Source organism: Sturnira hondurensis, unplaced genomic scaffold (assembly GCF_014824575.4).
Source record: "Sturnira hondurensis isolate 20B ecotype Veracruz unplaced genomic scaffold, ASM1482457v3 Scaffold0022136, whole genome shotgun sequence".
NCBI lineage: Eukaryota > Metazoa > Chordata > Mammalia > Chiroptera > Phyllostomidae > Sturnira > Sturnira hondurensis.
Window position 1 is genome coordinate 481,219 of NW_028094767.1, and position 16,418 is coordinate 497,636.

The 16,418-nt window shown below is 44.2% G+C and overlaps 1 protein-coding gene across 2 annotated transcripts in view; it reads left to right on the forward strand.

Annotated features, from left to right (window-relative positions):
• The window catches only part of IMPG1 (interphotoreceptor matrix proteoglycan 1), a 118,558-nt gene that overhangs the window by 98,898 nt on the left and 3,242 nt on the right, over positions 1–16,418 (forward strand). For both annotated transcript variants that reach the window (XM_037034326.1, XM_037034327.1), the window contains exon 15: positions 9,671–9,854. In XM_037034326.1, coding sequence (XP_036890221.1) covers positions 9,671–9,854 — 184 coding nt within the window. The remainder of the gene's footprint in view (positions 1–9,670; positions 9,855–16,418) is intronic.

Here is a 16,418-nt window from a genome sequence, read left to right on the forward strand (position 1 = left end):
GCAATCAGGCTGGGTAACGTCTGCAGCGGCGCAGACATGTAGAAGGGACACGCTGTTATTGCTGCATGTGGTTTGCTCTCTGCCTTTTAAAAACTCCCTGAATAAATACATCTGTGATATAAAAAGTATAAACCAATGTTAGAACTATCTCTGACTTATCAAGTGAAAAACAATAAATCACGGCCTGCTCAGTATTCTGCCAGCATCCCTGGCAACAAGGGCCGTCTTTCCTTTAGGCTGTTATGAAAATTCTTCAGAAGCATGTAGGGCTTTTATTCTGGTTAGCTGTGCAGGTTGAAAATTTCAAATATGCAAAACTACTTATTCTAACTTACTCTCTCCTTGAATTCCTAAGAAGCCTCCTCAAAAATGGGCAGACTTCAAGGCTGGTGAACGATAAACACTGAAATGAATTCCAGTCTGGCATCCAGAATGTGGATACACAATCATGTTCTCTGGAAAGTTGCATAATTTAGATGTCACTCATCACAATAATGGCAATAAAACAGTAATAGCTACTGCCTACACTATTTTTAGTCTTTACTATGCTAACTGTGTAAAGAAGGTATTGTTAGTCTTGCCCGTTACACATTTGGAGAAAGCGTGTCTCAGAGAAGTGCCACCTTCTGCTGGGCACAAACCACCAAGTGCAGTGGCTGGAATTCAGCAGCAGCTCCGTGTGTTTCCTTCAACTCTACCCTCCTACTGGGTGTAGAGAGGCTGTTTCATCTCTTTAGAAAAAAATGGCAACACACTTCAGTTTAATTAATCCTAAAAGATCAGGTTCTACATTTCACCAAGTAAAATTTCCTATAATCATTCATCCTATTGTAAGAATGACCCCCTCGAAAAAACTCAACTTCACTCTCAAAAATAAAAGTCCCAAACTTCCAAATATCCCCTCGATAACCCCAGCTGGCTCTGCTGGGAGTGTCCCTCTCCAGCTGGGGCAGCCACAGGGATTTTTCCTGGAGACTCTCCCCAGCCTCTGCCCTCTCCTTCCTCCCACCCCATCTCCTCTGTCTCTGGCCCTGGCACCTGGGTTATACCACTGCTTCCTTGCACTTCCGTGGCCATCACTGAGCATCTTCTGGTAACAGCCGTTTCTATTAGGGGACCCCAATACCAGTTGTACTTATGGATACTCTACTCCACTCTCCCAAGTTTCAACCTGTGACCTCATCCCACACCCAAAACACCCTCTGGTACTTCCATTAGACGCTGCTGAAGCCCTTCACACAGCTCCTTAACACAAACCCTCACACAAACTGGGCCTCAGCCCAGCTGCAGGGCCACCTCCCACAGCCTGTTCTGTCAAAGTGCTCTCTCCTTCGCTTGGCTGACTCTGGGAGAAATGGGCCCTAAAACTAATGCACCCTAAATGCCTGTTTGACAGATACAATCCAATGACTGAGAGTAGAGATAATTCTTCAAAGTCGCATCCAGGGCTTTATGAGCATTCACACACCCACTCACATTAGAAAGCGTGACTGAGAGCCACTGAACAGTTTCTGGCCGTGGTTCTCGAGAATGGTGGAGAATTGAAATGAAATCCCAAGATGCAGACATCACATGCCCTTTTAAACTAGAAAGAATTTCCGTTAATAAGTTTTTCAATTCCACAAATGTGTATTAATCTCTAATCATGTTGCCATGCTGTGTGCTATTTAGACTGAATAATTATTCTCCCTCTAATCCTACCCTTCAGCAATAAACCACATGCAAAACATTTGGCCCATGAGAAAATTGCATAAGATGATGAAACTAACTTAAATGTAGATTTTTTTTTAAAGTTGTTTTAATCACTGCATTGCCTCAGCAGTTTGGAGGTGCATGCCAGCCTGTCCAGCTACCACCCTTGCACTCCTTGTTCTGGTGCAACGCCTGGAATGGGGGATTTACTCTTGAACTGGTGCGATATCAGTGAATCCCTCCAGTGGTTGAATCCCTATCAGTGGTTGAAATGCCCCGCGTTATAAGGGAAAATGAGACCTAAAGATGATAACCTACATTCCCAAGTCCACTGCCAATTGCTGGAAAGAGGCCCTCCAGTCCAGGGCACTGTCCTGGAGGCTTCAGTGTTGACAGCAGGGATGAGTGGTTGACTCCCCTTGCGGCTGCAGCCAAATCCCAGAATTTTCTCAGGGTTTGGGAAAATGAGGCCATTGGGCCTCTGGGGAACGTGAGGTCCCAGCTTTACATCTCACATGAAATCCAGTAGAGGACAATATTTATTCAAACGACTAAGCTAAACACCAGGCACTGTATTGAAGTGATATTGATGCCTGGAGGAGGGAACTGACCAAGGCTGCCTTAGGATTTCCGGGGCTCTGGGACCTTTTGCCTTCATTAATACGTTAATAAAAATATTTAAAATTTTATTGTATGACTGTGTCAGTATAGAGACAAATATAACCTAGTTTGGGTCATAATAAATTTTTTCTTCTGATTTTAAAGAATTTAAAACATGCTGGTGAGTGCCTAAAAGTATGGTGGGCTTAAGTCTGGGAGTCCCGTGCCCTAATTCCCCCAGGTGAAGGAATGACTCTGCCCCTACTCTCCACCGGCAAAACTGCGACGGACAAACGATTACGAAGTGCGGGAGGGGACCGCGACGCCACGCCCCCAACAGTGGGCAGAGGGGAGCACAAGGCTGGCTTTGTCCTGGAGCTGACTCGCAGGAAACCTGTTCGCTCCATCCTGGCGCGGTGTTTGGTCTCGCTGGTCACCAGAGACAGCGGGTCAGCCTGCATGGGAACTCCAGAGCCTTAGCTCTGCCTTTTTGAAATGGAAAAAAATGACCCAGGAATTTCCAACACTTTCCCCAATCAACCAGCCCTTATCTCCCCCACAGGCACGCAAGTTGTAACGGTTCTGACACCTGTCCCCTGGAGCTGCTCCTGCCCCCGAAAGAATTCTTTCCAGACCTCGCTTCCCTTCACCAAAGCGCACCGCACAGTGGTTTTTAAGCAGACGAAAACAATTCAGACTCTTAAAATTTTATCCCCTGAATCTCTCTATTCCTACTTTTTTGCTATTGAGCGCCATCTAGTGCACACTAGGTTTCATTACCTTGAAATGAAATAAATGGTTCCACAAAGACCCTGCGGGTGCGCGGCGCAGGTCAGTGCAAGGGAAGCCTGGGTGGCAGGAAAGCGGGCTGAAACCTGCTCTAGATGGTGACTAGTCAAGGGAGATGCTTCACTCCCTGGCCAACACATAAGTGTTGTGTAGGAGATGATGAAAGGTAAAGAATGACGAAGAAATGAGAAAATGATAAAAGGGCAGAAAAGCAATCAATACACAGCCTCAAGGATGAAGGGCAAGAGAGCAGGGCAGGTCTAAAGAAGCGGAGTTGGTAAGCACAGGCTTCGGAGCCCCAGAAGCCTTATTTGCAGGCCTGACAGCTTCAGTGCACTTGGGACCAGAAACAGGAGATTGGAAAAAGACAGTCCTACACCATGAGGGACCCATGACCTCCCTGAGTTCATGAATTCCTTGATGACCAGCACCGTACTCTTTTAAACTGTAACTGTAAAATTCAGGCAGGAAACATCATTTGAATTTTTTTTATTATATGATGGACAGCTAAGAGACATACATACATCCTTCCTCAGTAAGCCAGTTGGGAATACTTTTAAGGACCTGAGAAATGCATACAGAAGACACTATATAAGCAAATCCGAGGGAGAAACTGATACAGAAAACGTGCTTACATTGGAAATCTCAGAAGTATACAAATACTTCCAACCCCCCCGCTCACTTACTTCAGGCCATGTTTATTGATGTCACAGTTGAACAACAGAAACAAATGTGGAGCCCCTTTTTACAAGGAAACACTCTGCCTCATGCCAGAGTGGTGGCAGACAACAGTTTTGAGCTTTAGTTTAGCCGGGAGAGTGATGCGGATCCCGACTCGTGGGGTCCACCACGTTGTGGATCAGGCACAAGACATTCACAGAGACTACCGAGTCCTGTGGAGGAAAAGGGACGACAGCACAGCTTCTCTCTCAAGAGGAGAAAAAGCTTCAGCTCTTGCCTTGACAAGCCTTTACTGCTTTTCTGGGCACATTACCTGATGGCCCTCATTTACTACATGCAAGTTTGCTTTAGGTGGTTACCTTTTACAGTAAACAAAGAAGCTGATGCAGCTCATCACATCACAGAAGGATATTTGCAAATGCAAAGGGAAAAGTGGTTGAACTGGTTACACTCCATACTGGGGAGGTTTAGCCCAGACTTTAGGAAGTTACAGTAAGCACTTGCTGTCTCAGTTCAGACTGAGGGAGTTTTAGCAAAAGCAAGTCTCAAAGCAGCCTAGGTACATTGCAGGCCTGATTGCCCACAGAAAAACTCTCCGTGGGTGTGGATCCTGTGCATCTGAATGGAAGCTGGGCCCACGTCATGCAGAACGGTCTCCTATAGGAGAGTCTTTGTTTCAAAGGCAGACATGGAAGTCTGGTGCGTAACTGATGAGAGGGGAGATGCCGGCAGTGGCTGGGCCTCGTTGTCCCTCCCCCACTGTTACCCCCTCGGAACCCTAAATTGTCTCCTGGAAACCTATTTGAAGCTACAAGAATGATGTCGAAAGCCAAACATTGTAAACAATTACACTTACTACCTACCATGGGCTTTAATTTTCTCACCTATGAAAATGAGGGTAGCAATATCTACTTGATAAATATTAGCAAAGACTTGTTTAAAGTACCAAGCACAGTACCAAACCTAAAATGACCTTCAATAGATGTGAACTCCCTGTTCACACAGTCGTCCCCTTACCCATAGTTTCTCTTCCTGTGGTTTCAGTTACCCATAGTCAACTGTGGTCTGCAAATATTAAGTGAAAAATTTCAGAAATAAACAATTCCTGTTTTAAATTTGTACCTTCCTGAGTAGTGTGATGACATCTCACATTACCCCAGGACGAGAGTCATCCCTTGGTCCAGTGTCCACACCACACATGCCCCGCCCCATGTGAATGTGGCCCTTCAGCCACATCGTCACTGTCTTGATTATCATATTGGTTATTAGAGGCCACATTCACAAACTTGTATTAAAACATATCGTTGTAACTATTCCATTTTATTATTAGTTACTATTGTTAATTTCTTCCTGTGGCTAATTTATAAATTACACTTTATCATAGGTACGTATAGGAAAAAAAACATAGTATGTGTAAAGTTCAGTACTATCCATGGTTTCAGGCGTCCACTGGGGGTCTTGGAACATATTCCCCTCAGAAAAGGGAGGACTAATGTATAAATAATTGTCATTGTGCTCCTGGTGAAGGTTCAGGATCATGATCCCTGGGCCACACCAGGGACAAGGCCTGAAAAGGAATGACACTGATGCTGTGACTACGGCCAGAATTCGCAAGAGAAGCTGAAGACTAAGGCAGGGCCTCCGGCTGCAGGATGGACCCGGAGCTTTCCCACCACTTGCAAACGAGCAGCCACTGACACCACTGGACTCTCCCAGGCCAGACGCCCTGGGCTGTCTCTCCGGAGAGATTGTCGAATTGATCCGTGGAAGATGGGTTAAGGGGGAAAAGTTATGTGATTTTGTCAGCAAGCAACTGCAGTAAGCTCAGAGCGTGCCTGCCCCTAACCATATGAGGTGTTTGGTGGGTGTGGTACAGGCCCACAGAGAAACCTTTTCACAGTGCCCACAGAGAAAAACTATTGAAAGGGGATGTAAGCAAATCCAGGAGGGTAGGGCAATTATAGACTAGTCTATACACCAGTCATGAAGACTGCACCTCCTCAAATCCACATACAATTTGATTATAACTTGAAAATATTTTTCTAGAAAATGGCATCCAATTGTTCTCTTTCTTTTTTTTTAATGTTTTTTTAAGATTTTATTTATTTATCTTTAGAGGGGAAGGGAAGAAGAGAGGGATAGAAATATCAGTGTATGATTGCCTCTTGTGAGTCCCCTGCTGGGAACTGGCCTGCAACCCAGGGAATCATATTGGTTATTAGAGGCCACATTCACAAACTTGTATTAAAACATAATACAAGTGCCCTGACTGGGAATCAAACCGCGATTGTGTGGTTCTCAGGCCTGCGCTCAACCACTGAGCTACACCAGCCAGGGCTCAATTGTACTCTTTCTAACGGACTGTTGCTTTCACATCTCCTTGTCGTTCTACTTTCCAAGATAAAGACCATGTTCAGAACAGTGCATTTTGGGTTGTTGCTACACAATGTTTATATTAGTAATATTGATCAAATCAAGAGCAAAGAGCAGGAAGTTCAGCCCAATGTCTTTTGTGTGAATTCCTGGGGATGTGTTCAGGCAGAGGCAAGTGGTCGTGTGGCCTACACACGAAGGTGTCCATCATTCCAAGGAGAGGTGTCTTTGGGGATGACAAAGAAAGAAAATGAAAACGTCGGGAAAGCTTCCTTAAGAAATTCCTACTGGTTAAACGTTCTCGGGCTGCAAAGCCACTGGCTGCTCTCACAGAGCGCTTCCTCCTGGGCTCAGTGCACTTCCGGGCCTCAGCCTTGCCTGAAGCCCACAGTTAGAGGTATTATTCAAAGAATGCTATGTGAGCACAAAGTCATCAACATGCCAAAGAAAACTTTCTTTTAAGGTGCAAAAGTGGAAGTAGTATGATTTGCTTCACAAACTGCTGTAAATAGGGTCTCTTCTGTTATGATTCTAATGAACTGCAATTACCTTTCCAGGCTATGGTCCCAGAGGTTCCCCTGGGGGTTCTTTGCTGCCCTGTGACTCCTCACTGGGTCTGCAGGGGGCGGGGCGGCAGGGGAGCTGAGCAGCCTGATCTCGGCTGCGCTCCACTGAGTTTCAGCTTCCTTATCTGTGAAATGAGCAAATTATTCAAGAAGGTCTCTGAAACACCTTCTAGCTCTAAAATTTTATCTAAAATTTAAAATCTTATATATGAAGAAAAAAATCTAAAGCAACTAGTTTGTTGAAGATGTTGAAAGGCCAAATTGATATTCGTTGAATAAATGAATCTGAGTTCCTAGAAGGGTATCCAGTAAAAGAAAACTAAGCTCAGTGGTCTTAAGTCTCCTACTTCTTGTCTGTAGATGAGTCTTCGGTAAATAACATGGGAAAAGCAAATAATCAATAAACTCTACCTGACTCAGGGTCCTCAGATTTGGGTAAAGTCATTTCTCCCAACTTTACTGTGTTTTGTTCAGCTTTACTGGTGCGTAGACCATGCCTAGATGGGCTGAAAGGAATTATGGTGACACAGCAACCTTTTTAAAGGGGAAACTCATTTGATTATTGCACATCTCCGGTTGGTCGTAGGTCTGGCAGGACCCGCACATCCTGGCGGCTCTACCTGTCAATGCAGGCTCCGGCAGAAGCAATGCCTGCTTGAGTGTGATTGGCAGGGTAATAATATGGATGTAATCATTTAGAGTTTTAATTTGAACGTTTCACCTAAAATGTTATATGGTGTGCTGGAGCGTGATATTGTTATGTTACAGAATTCCATGTTTACGATTTTGTAACAAGAGACTTTGTAATAAAAAGGGGGCATCATTTGTGCTGGACCCTGTACCTGTCTCCACTGCAGAGGAAACTGGAGCCTGAATCACCTGGGTTATCAGGGTCCCAGACAGTGACAGGGATGCCATAACATGGTTGGCTCTAGGAACTGTGAGGCAGGGAAAACCAGTTCATGTTAGCCAGGCCTGGTTGTCCTTAAAGCACCCTTGCCCTGCAGAGAAATACAACTTCCCATCGACTTCTAACAGGTCTACCCCGCTGAGAAACGCAAAGTATGTCTTCCAGCACCAGCTCCTCCTGCCTTGAGCTTGAGCTGGTCTCTCACATCTCTTGCTCCTGCTTCTTCTACCACAAGGAGGTGCTGGGCTGGGGCAGTGAACATAGAGGTTCCTTGAAATTCTCCCCCTACAAGATGTTCCCCCAAGACCTATTTACAAAGCTTCTGTGATCAGTAAATTTGGCAAAGCAGCTACATTCTCTGATTGAAGATTCACAATAGATGTTAGCTTCTTAAATGACCCTAAGAAGTTTAAAAGCAAAAAGAGAAAGGGGCAAGGTTGGAGGCTAGCAGTTGGAGAGGGAGATAAAAATCCTCATTCAGCTACTAAAAACATCTTAGTAGTATAAAAAAAACTTACTAATCCCTGCTGAACTGGAGTTCTGCAAATGTTCCCCCTTGGGAAACACTGGACCAGATGATCACTGAAATTATCCTAACTTTGACAATTCTAAGTTCTATTTATATATTTTCTAAAGCACAGTACTGATCGTACCCTCCCTTGCCCGGAAATCCACTGTGGCACCCTCCTGCTTGTAAGTCCAAATTCCTTAGCCCAGCAATCAAGACCTGAGTCTGGCTCTGACTTCTTCTCCAGTCTCAGTTCCCTTCCTTCCACCCAGAGTTTCTGCTCTTTTCAAACCAGGCTTCCTGGGCTCCACCATCTCCTGACTGCTGCTTTCTCACCTCTGGGTCCAGTTTAAACACTTTCTGTAGTCTTTGCATACACAAATGCAACCCACCTGACTCAGTGAAAACATTCTCCACCATGGTGGTCTCTTCTCTAACCTATATTTAGAGCTCTTATTGAGGACTCTTACTCTAGACAAGGTACTGGGCTTCTTGTATTGCAGTATTCTGTACCTTTCCACAGGCTTCTTGGAAGAACAGCTGTATACACAGTTGCCTTGCTTGCACATAATGTGCAAGGCCATTTATGACAAATGGCCTATGTGATCCCACAGGAAACCCGCCCAGAATAGAGAATAATGGTCTCAGGGCCCCGTCTGACTCTGGCTCTGCCATCAGCAGGGGGACACTCAGGCCCTTTGCCTGAGGATCAGCGCGCTCAGCTTCAGAAAGACAGAGAAAGGCGGGCAGAAGCCACAAGCATTCCAGACTAAATAATCTGAGATTCTCTGGAGTTATAATCCACTTTACAAAGAATTTGAGACAAATCCTACAGAATTAAGAATAGGCTGAAAGAGAAAAATTAGTGACCAAAAAACAAAAACCCAGAGTAGAGGTCTATTTGAATTTTCACAGAGGAAAAACAATTATTCCAAAAGAAAGAATCTCTAATGTTAGGGCCTTAGGGATTATCATAAGAGACTAAGAGAAAGATGCTTTTCTTATTTGAGAATTATCCTGAGTTCTCAAAATTGTCCACATAAATGACTACTCTTTTATAAGGTACAGCTGATCTTAAGTATATATGTTTACAGCTCATATCTGCAAAAAACACTTATCTTAAGGATTATAACTAACAAAGCACCAGTTCTCCAATGCAGTGGTTATCAAGATGTGCTCTCCAGAGCAGAGGCATCAGCATCACTCGGGGCATCCTTAGAAATGTCCCCATCCCAAACCTCTAGCATCAGAAACTCTGGAGATGGGGCCAGGAATCTGCACACTAACAAGGCCTCTAGGTGACGCTGACGCACCACGAAGTTCATGTGTGATTATACTTGAAGCTAAATGTGTTATCACCTGTGCCTATAAACTCATCTGTCAAAGACACAGAGACATGTGGTTCTCTTCATTCCAGTCTGTTACCACTGCTGCACAGCCCACTTCAAAATGGGGAGACAGCAAATAGAGCTGGTCTCTTGCCTTTGACATCTACCAATTCCACTGCTGGGGCCTCCACGCATTCATTAGCATCTGCCCCATCTCTTACAGCTGATCAAGCAGATGCCTGCAAGTTGCTGGCCTGTGGCGAGTTTGCCCAGTGTGTAAAGAATGAGTGGACTGAGGAAGCAGAGTGTCGCTGCAGACCAGGGCACCTGGACCACCAGGAGGAACTGGGCCTCTGTGCCCCCGGAGAAGAATGTGAGGCCATCCAACGAGAGGGAGCTCCATGCAGGTAGGTTGAGCACACTCACTTTAGAGACCCAAGTATGTGTCATTTGTAATTGTGAGAAACCTATCCCATTCATATGGTCCTGTAAAGCCGTGGTTCTCAGTGGTGCCAGCATCTCCTGGAGGAGGACTCGCTAAGCCACACATGCCAGGCTCTGCCGGGCCCTGTTCCTGACTCAGAGGGCTGGGTAGGCACTGGGAAGGCTGGTAATGCTGGTGCAAAAGCCATGCTTGGAGACCACTGCTTTAAGCCTTTCTACAACATTTCATGAAGACTAACAAGGAAAGAAAAAAAGAAGCTGCGTCAGGTTTAAGGGAGAGTACCACCTGCTCCGCTACCTCTATCAGTTCGTGTGAGACCCTGGGCTTTTCCCTACTTGCAGACACAATAGCTTTCACCATAAGAAAATTGGAAAAATGTAGAAAATTATGAGAAAAGTGATAAAAGTCACCTTATCTGCTATTATCTTTTAGTGGACATGTTTATGTGAAATGTCTATATAGAATTTTCTGAAGCAAAATGGAATCAGCCTGGCTTTTTGTTTTGTGGTCAGTCTTTTTACATACATCACAAAATATTTTCTGTAGCATCCTTTGTGATGATTACGTGGTAGTCCATTCTATGGAGGTGTTACCATATGTTTAATCCATCCTTCCTTTCTGTCAGAAAGGTTAACAGAAGCTCTTTCTTTGCAAGAAGAAAAAGTTGTGACATAATTGGTGTTCTATTCATGAGTCATACTTCAGGATGTAGGCTGCCTTATGAACAGAGAACACGAGTGCTTCTAACCCTTTTCCACGTCCTGTGACACCCGGAGAAGATTCGCACTGAGAACTCTGCCCTCACAAGACTTCTGAGTGAGCCTGTCCTGCCTTTCTCATTATGAGCTTCCAATCACACCGACATTTCCTCAGTGCCAGTCACCTCAGACCTATGTCTTTATTAGGCCATCTGATTTTTTGCTGTTCTCTTACTCATTCCAGTGACCACGGTCCCTAATTTCCCACCCGGGGACTCGTGGCAATCTTCTTCCACCCTCAGTCAATGAGAAACAAGAAATTCAGCCTTTTTCTTGATGAAACATACCCAGCTCACTTAAAGTATTGACAGTTTAAATGACAAATATGCAATAGTTGTTAAAAAGCAATATGGTGCAGTCAAAGTGCAATTAAAAGTTTGGCTTAGCCCTGGCTGGTGTGTGTCAGTTGGTTGGAGTGTCGTGCAGTAAACTGAAAGGTCGTGGGTTCAATTCCCAGTCGGGACACGTGCCTGGGTTGTGGGTTTGGCCCCCCGGGTTGTGGGTTTGCTTCCCCAGTTGGGTTGTGTGTAAGGCAACTGATCAATGTTGCTCTGCCTCTCTCTCTATTCCCCTCTCTCCCTAAAATCAGTAAATATGTCCTCGGGTGAGGATAAAAAAAATTGACTTAGCAATTTACTAATCCAGTGATTTTGAGTAAATTACTTCTCTAAACCTCAATTCCCTCATTGGATAATGAGAGTAATAAACCCACCTGCTGTGTCGCCCCAAGGAGTATATGAAATTATGTTGATAAAGCATCTGTACAAAGAACACAGAGCACAGAGCATCCCTCCAGGCAAGCGCAGGTCATGAGGATGCTGTCAATGTTCTCCAAGTTCATCCCAATTAAAATCCCAACAGGATTCTTGACGGAATTTGACATTCTGGTTCTAAAGCTCCTCGAGAAATCAAAATGTACAGGAGAAAATCTGAAAGTACAATAATGAAGAGGCTGCTCTGTCAGATACAGTACATAAAATAATACTTAGGATATTAAGTGGACACAGAGATGGACAACAGACTAACAGAACACATAGAAGGCCTAAACAGACCCTTATATATTAGGGAATTTATTTTATCATGCATTTCAAATACGTAAGGAAAGTATGGCCTGGTCAATAATGGTCAAAGTAAAATTGGCCTTCCAGATCGAAGAAATCAAAATCAGTTTCTTACTACATCTAAATCAATTCTATATCAAAGATTCTATATCAAACCTCAAATCTAAACAATGAAAGTATAAAGAGAAATATTTTTAAAGAATATTTCTGTAGTGCTGGAAAAGCCTTCCCTAATGAAGACACCAATCCCAGAAAACATTAAAAAGAATTCCATAGGGGACAAAACACCCTAAAATTATTAATGTATAAACAACAAGGTGAGAGAAAGATATTTGCTATCTATCTTGTATTTTAAAGGATGAACGTGGAGCCCTGGCTGGGTGGCTCGGGTGGCTGGGGCCCTGTCCTGCACACCGCAAGGTCGCAGGTTTGGCTCCCAGTCAGAGCAGGTGCCTGGGTTGCGGCTTCGATCCCTGGTCGGGGCAGGTATGGGAGGCAACAAATCAGTGTTTTTCTCTCACGTTGATGTTTCTTTCTCTTTCTTCCACTCTCTCTAAAATAAATAAACATCTTTGGGTGAGGAGTAAAACATAATAACACTTAAAAGGATGAGCATCCGTCACAATGAGTTTCTACACATCAATAAGACAACTATCTTAGTACTCTGAGCAAAGAAATACAGAGGTGCGATTCAAACAAGAAACCCAAATGGCCGATGAAACAGGAGAAGATGCTCAATCTCACTATGATATGGCAATATCATTCATTACTTACGAGTCTGGCAAAAGAAGGTCAACAATACCCAGTGTGGTAACATCAGGGAAAACTAGTTCTATCGAGCATCGCTGATAGGTGTATAAACTGGAAAAACTTTCTTTGAAGAAATATTTGTTACTATCTATAAAAATTTTAATTTAACTCTCATAATCTACTAGGCAGTTATTCCTACAAAGATAGTTGCACCTCCAGACTAAGATATGTCTATGATGTGGACACAGAAGTTTCCACATCATCATTGCTTTGAAAGGTGAGACAACTGTGCAGCCCATCTACCGGGGGACGGTTGGGTTGTCCTTCCCGCGGTGCAATAGCTGTTATGGAACACAGTAGTTCAGTGCAGTGACCCAACTCTCCTGGAGCCGCCAGAGGGAAAAAACAAGACATTAAATGAGGAAGTGAATTGCAGGATAACAAATCCTGTTTATGTAATAAACTAATAACAAAGCTATGTATTTGTAAGTATGTCAAGTTCAACCACATGGTATTGCTATGTTGTCGATAACAAATCATCAAACATCGTATGGTCCAAGAAAATATGTAACTAAAAGCAGAGCAACTACATGGAATGAAAGAATCACTCAGCTGTGATTCCAGTGAACAGTGGGAGAGTGGAAATGGGGTCCACATTTTTTAATTATGAGAACATGTTTATGTCTCACCTGTGTAATTTAAAAGTAAGGGGGGGTGGAGTTGGAAGAAAGGGTGGGTGGGCAAGGCCCTGGTAAGACTGAGTAAGGAGAAGGGGGTTGCATGTGGCTTTTATGAGATCATATATTCCGTTTTTCTTTTAATCAACCCTGTTTCAGATGGCTGTACAATTTGTAGTTTTAAATATGCCTCTTCCTGAAGAAATACCACTATAATGCTAGATTGTCCTAAGCGAGATCAGTAGAGCAGGGCGCGGCCGATCTGGTAGTGGACAGCTCTCTGTTCCCGGACCGTGCCTGCCCCTGGGGACCGTCACCATGAACTTCCGGTATTCAGACACACAGGAATAAGATGCTCCTTACACCAACACAATTTGACAAACGTGTTTGAGCACCCATGTGCTAGTCACTATCTCAGATGCTGGGTAGTGGATAAGAAGGAAGAAAGGAAGCGAGGGAGATGGGGGGAAGAAGAGAAAGATACTCAATCTCCTTCGGTGGGGGACGGAAATCCTTACCGTGAGGACAAGCCCCATCACACCACTCATGAGTGGCTTCAGAAGAACTGTCAGTACGGAAGGTACCTGAGCACAGAGGTGCCCAGAGGCCCTGCTGGATCCCCACCTCCTGCTCACCTCCCATCAGCGACTCCTGTTCTTCACAGATGCCCATCATTTATGTGACCCCGATGATTTACCTACATGAGGGTCAGGTGACGAATTGAGAGCTAATCAACCATTGATTAAGAGTCGAGGTTCTAAAGTTACTCCCAAGTTCAAATTCGAGTGCCACCCCTAACTAGTGAACTTGAGCAACATTTTCTCCCCTTTGAGTCTCAAATTTCTCATCTACATAATGGGGATAACAGGAATAAATTCCTGAGTTCAGGTAAGGAATAGATGAGATGCTCGTCAGTGTAAACTCTCAGCTGCTGGCGTTGTGGGAGCTGTTTGGCAACTATCAACAACAGGGGAGCCCTGTGAGAGAAACCGAGATTCCCTACTTGGGAATGAAACCTCAGCTCAGAGCAACCCGGGTAAGGACACTAACACCCTAACTCTGGAAGCAGCATTCTCTGAAGAGTTGTGAATTGGCTGTATTTCCGTTATTCTGCCCGACAGCGAAGAAAGAAATAGGGAAATTATATTGAGGGCAAGGGCCTCACTGAGATGAGCCCATCGATGCCCGAGGAGCATTTTCAATGGGCTCCGTTCTTTGTCCATCTCCCAGCCAGTCCCTGGTGCTCGCTATACTTTCACCTCTTCATTTCCTCCCATTCTTTCTCTCCATTCAACACTGATGGATATGTCCCACACATTCTTCATTTCCTTCCATTGTGGTGTCCTATACACAGATCCAGTTGCCCTAGGAACTTACTTGGCAAAATTCCCCTAATAATAAACAAAATTTTCCTATTCAAAGGTCCCATTTTGGGCTTAATGACTTTTACTATTACTGCCACAAGTGTCATCATACATACACAGAAAATGCAAATCTAGATCAAAGGAAGTAAATTATTTATGACTTTTTCTCCTCAGATCTAAACGTTTTCACTTTGTCCTTTAATAGGCCTAATGTGTTCTTCCTGGCATTATTTGTAATGATGGTACATAGTGACACACAGGAAGAGCTTTTGATGACATGAGCGCTACTTGTTCTTTTTACTACAGGGCGATGACAGACTTAATCACATGCTGTACCGCAGATACAATGGGGGGTGGGGGCGCGCATTTTTGCCTCTGGCAGCTGTTCCTCACTCTGTGTGAAACGCTTTCACGCTGGATTACAGGAGGGGAGCCACGGCGGGGGTGGGGCGAGTTTGGTATCATCAAACCCAGTTTTTCAAATTTCATCTGATTAACAGGTTAAGCAATCTCCTTGGACAACTCAGTTTTCTTGAAATATATGGTTAGGCTCAAAGTTCCTCTCCCCTTCCCATCATCTATGCACGGGGGGTGGAGGGCTCTTGTCTGTCTCACCAGGTCCTTTGGAAAGTTTCTCTCCCATATTCTCTTCACCTGTGATGTTCTGACCCCAGCATCTGCCTGCCCCCTGGTAGTCTCGAAGCCTCCAAATCACTCAACCAGGACAAGCTGGACCAAAAATGCGTGGTAGGAGGAACAAGGGACTGGTTACTCAACCTCCTAAAAGTATACCTCTCTTCTGCCTTCTGCCCATCAAGCCCTGGGGCCAAGATAAGATGTTCCCTCCTTCCTACCGGGATGCCCACCTCCCGGCTTTCCCCGATGTTATGGCCATCAGTAATTATGTAACATGTATATAGAAAAGTGTGGAACGATATACGTGAAATTTTAGAATAATTTTATTTTGAAATTAGATGAATAAAGTGTTATTACAGAGTTGTTTTTCAGTAACCACAACTCAGAACTTGACTTTAAAAAACTCCCCTTTTTGCAAGATGAATTTATCATTCGTCTTTTGCATAAGCTCTGTTCAATCCTTCTGAGGCTATTGCCTACGAAACAGTAAGCCGACTGGCAGGCGAAACCCCAGGGGACGCAGGGAGCACACTTCCTCCAACTCTAGCAAAGGCACTGGAAAAAGAGGCCACCCGTCCTTTTATCATAATAATTTTAAAGCCAAAAGAGCAGGGAGCTGTAGTTGTTCACGTCTGTAAGCCCGGGACAGAGAGCATCATGTTTCTGCTTTGCAAGGTCATCAGGTCACTCCCCAAATCAAGCGCACAGAACTGGTGTCGGAAGGTTTAAACATCAGCAAAATAACAGGGTAAACTCATAGTTTTATTTTTATTTTTTTAAAATATATTTTATTGATTATACCATTACAGTTGTTCTATTCCCCCCTTCATTCCCCTCCACCCACACCCTCCCTCCCCCACCATTCTCCCCCCCCCCTTAGTTTATAACCACGTGTCTCAAGTTCTTTGGATTCTATATTTCCCCCACTATTCTCGCCCTCCCCCCTATTTTCTACCTACCCTCTATGCTATTTTCTATGCCTTCTCCCCCCTTCTCCCCCTCCCACTCCCCTATTGCTAATCCTCCATGTGTTCTTCATTTCTATGGTTCTACTCCTGATCTAGCTGTCCTCTTGGTTTGCTTTTGTTTTAGGTGTGGTTGTTAATAACTGTGTGTTTGCTGTCCTTTCACTGTTCATATTTTTCATCTTCTTTTTCTTATATAAGTCCCTTTAGCATTTCATATAATAAGGGCTTGGTGATGATGAACTCCTTGAACTTGACCTTATCTGAGAAGCACTTTATCTGTCCTTCCATTCTAAATGAAAGTTTTGCTGGATA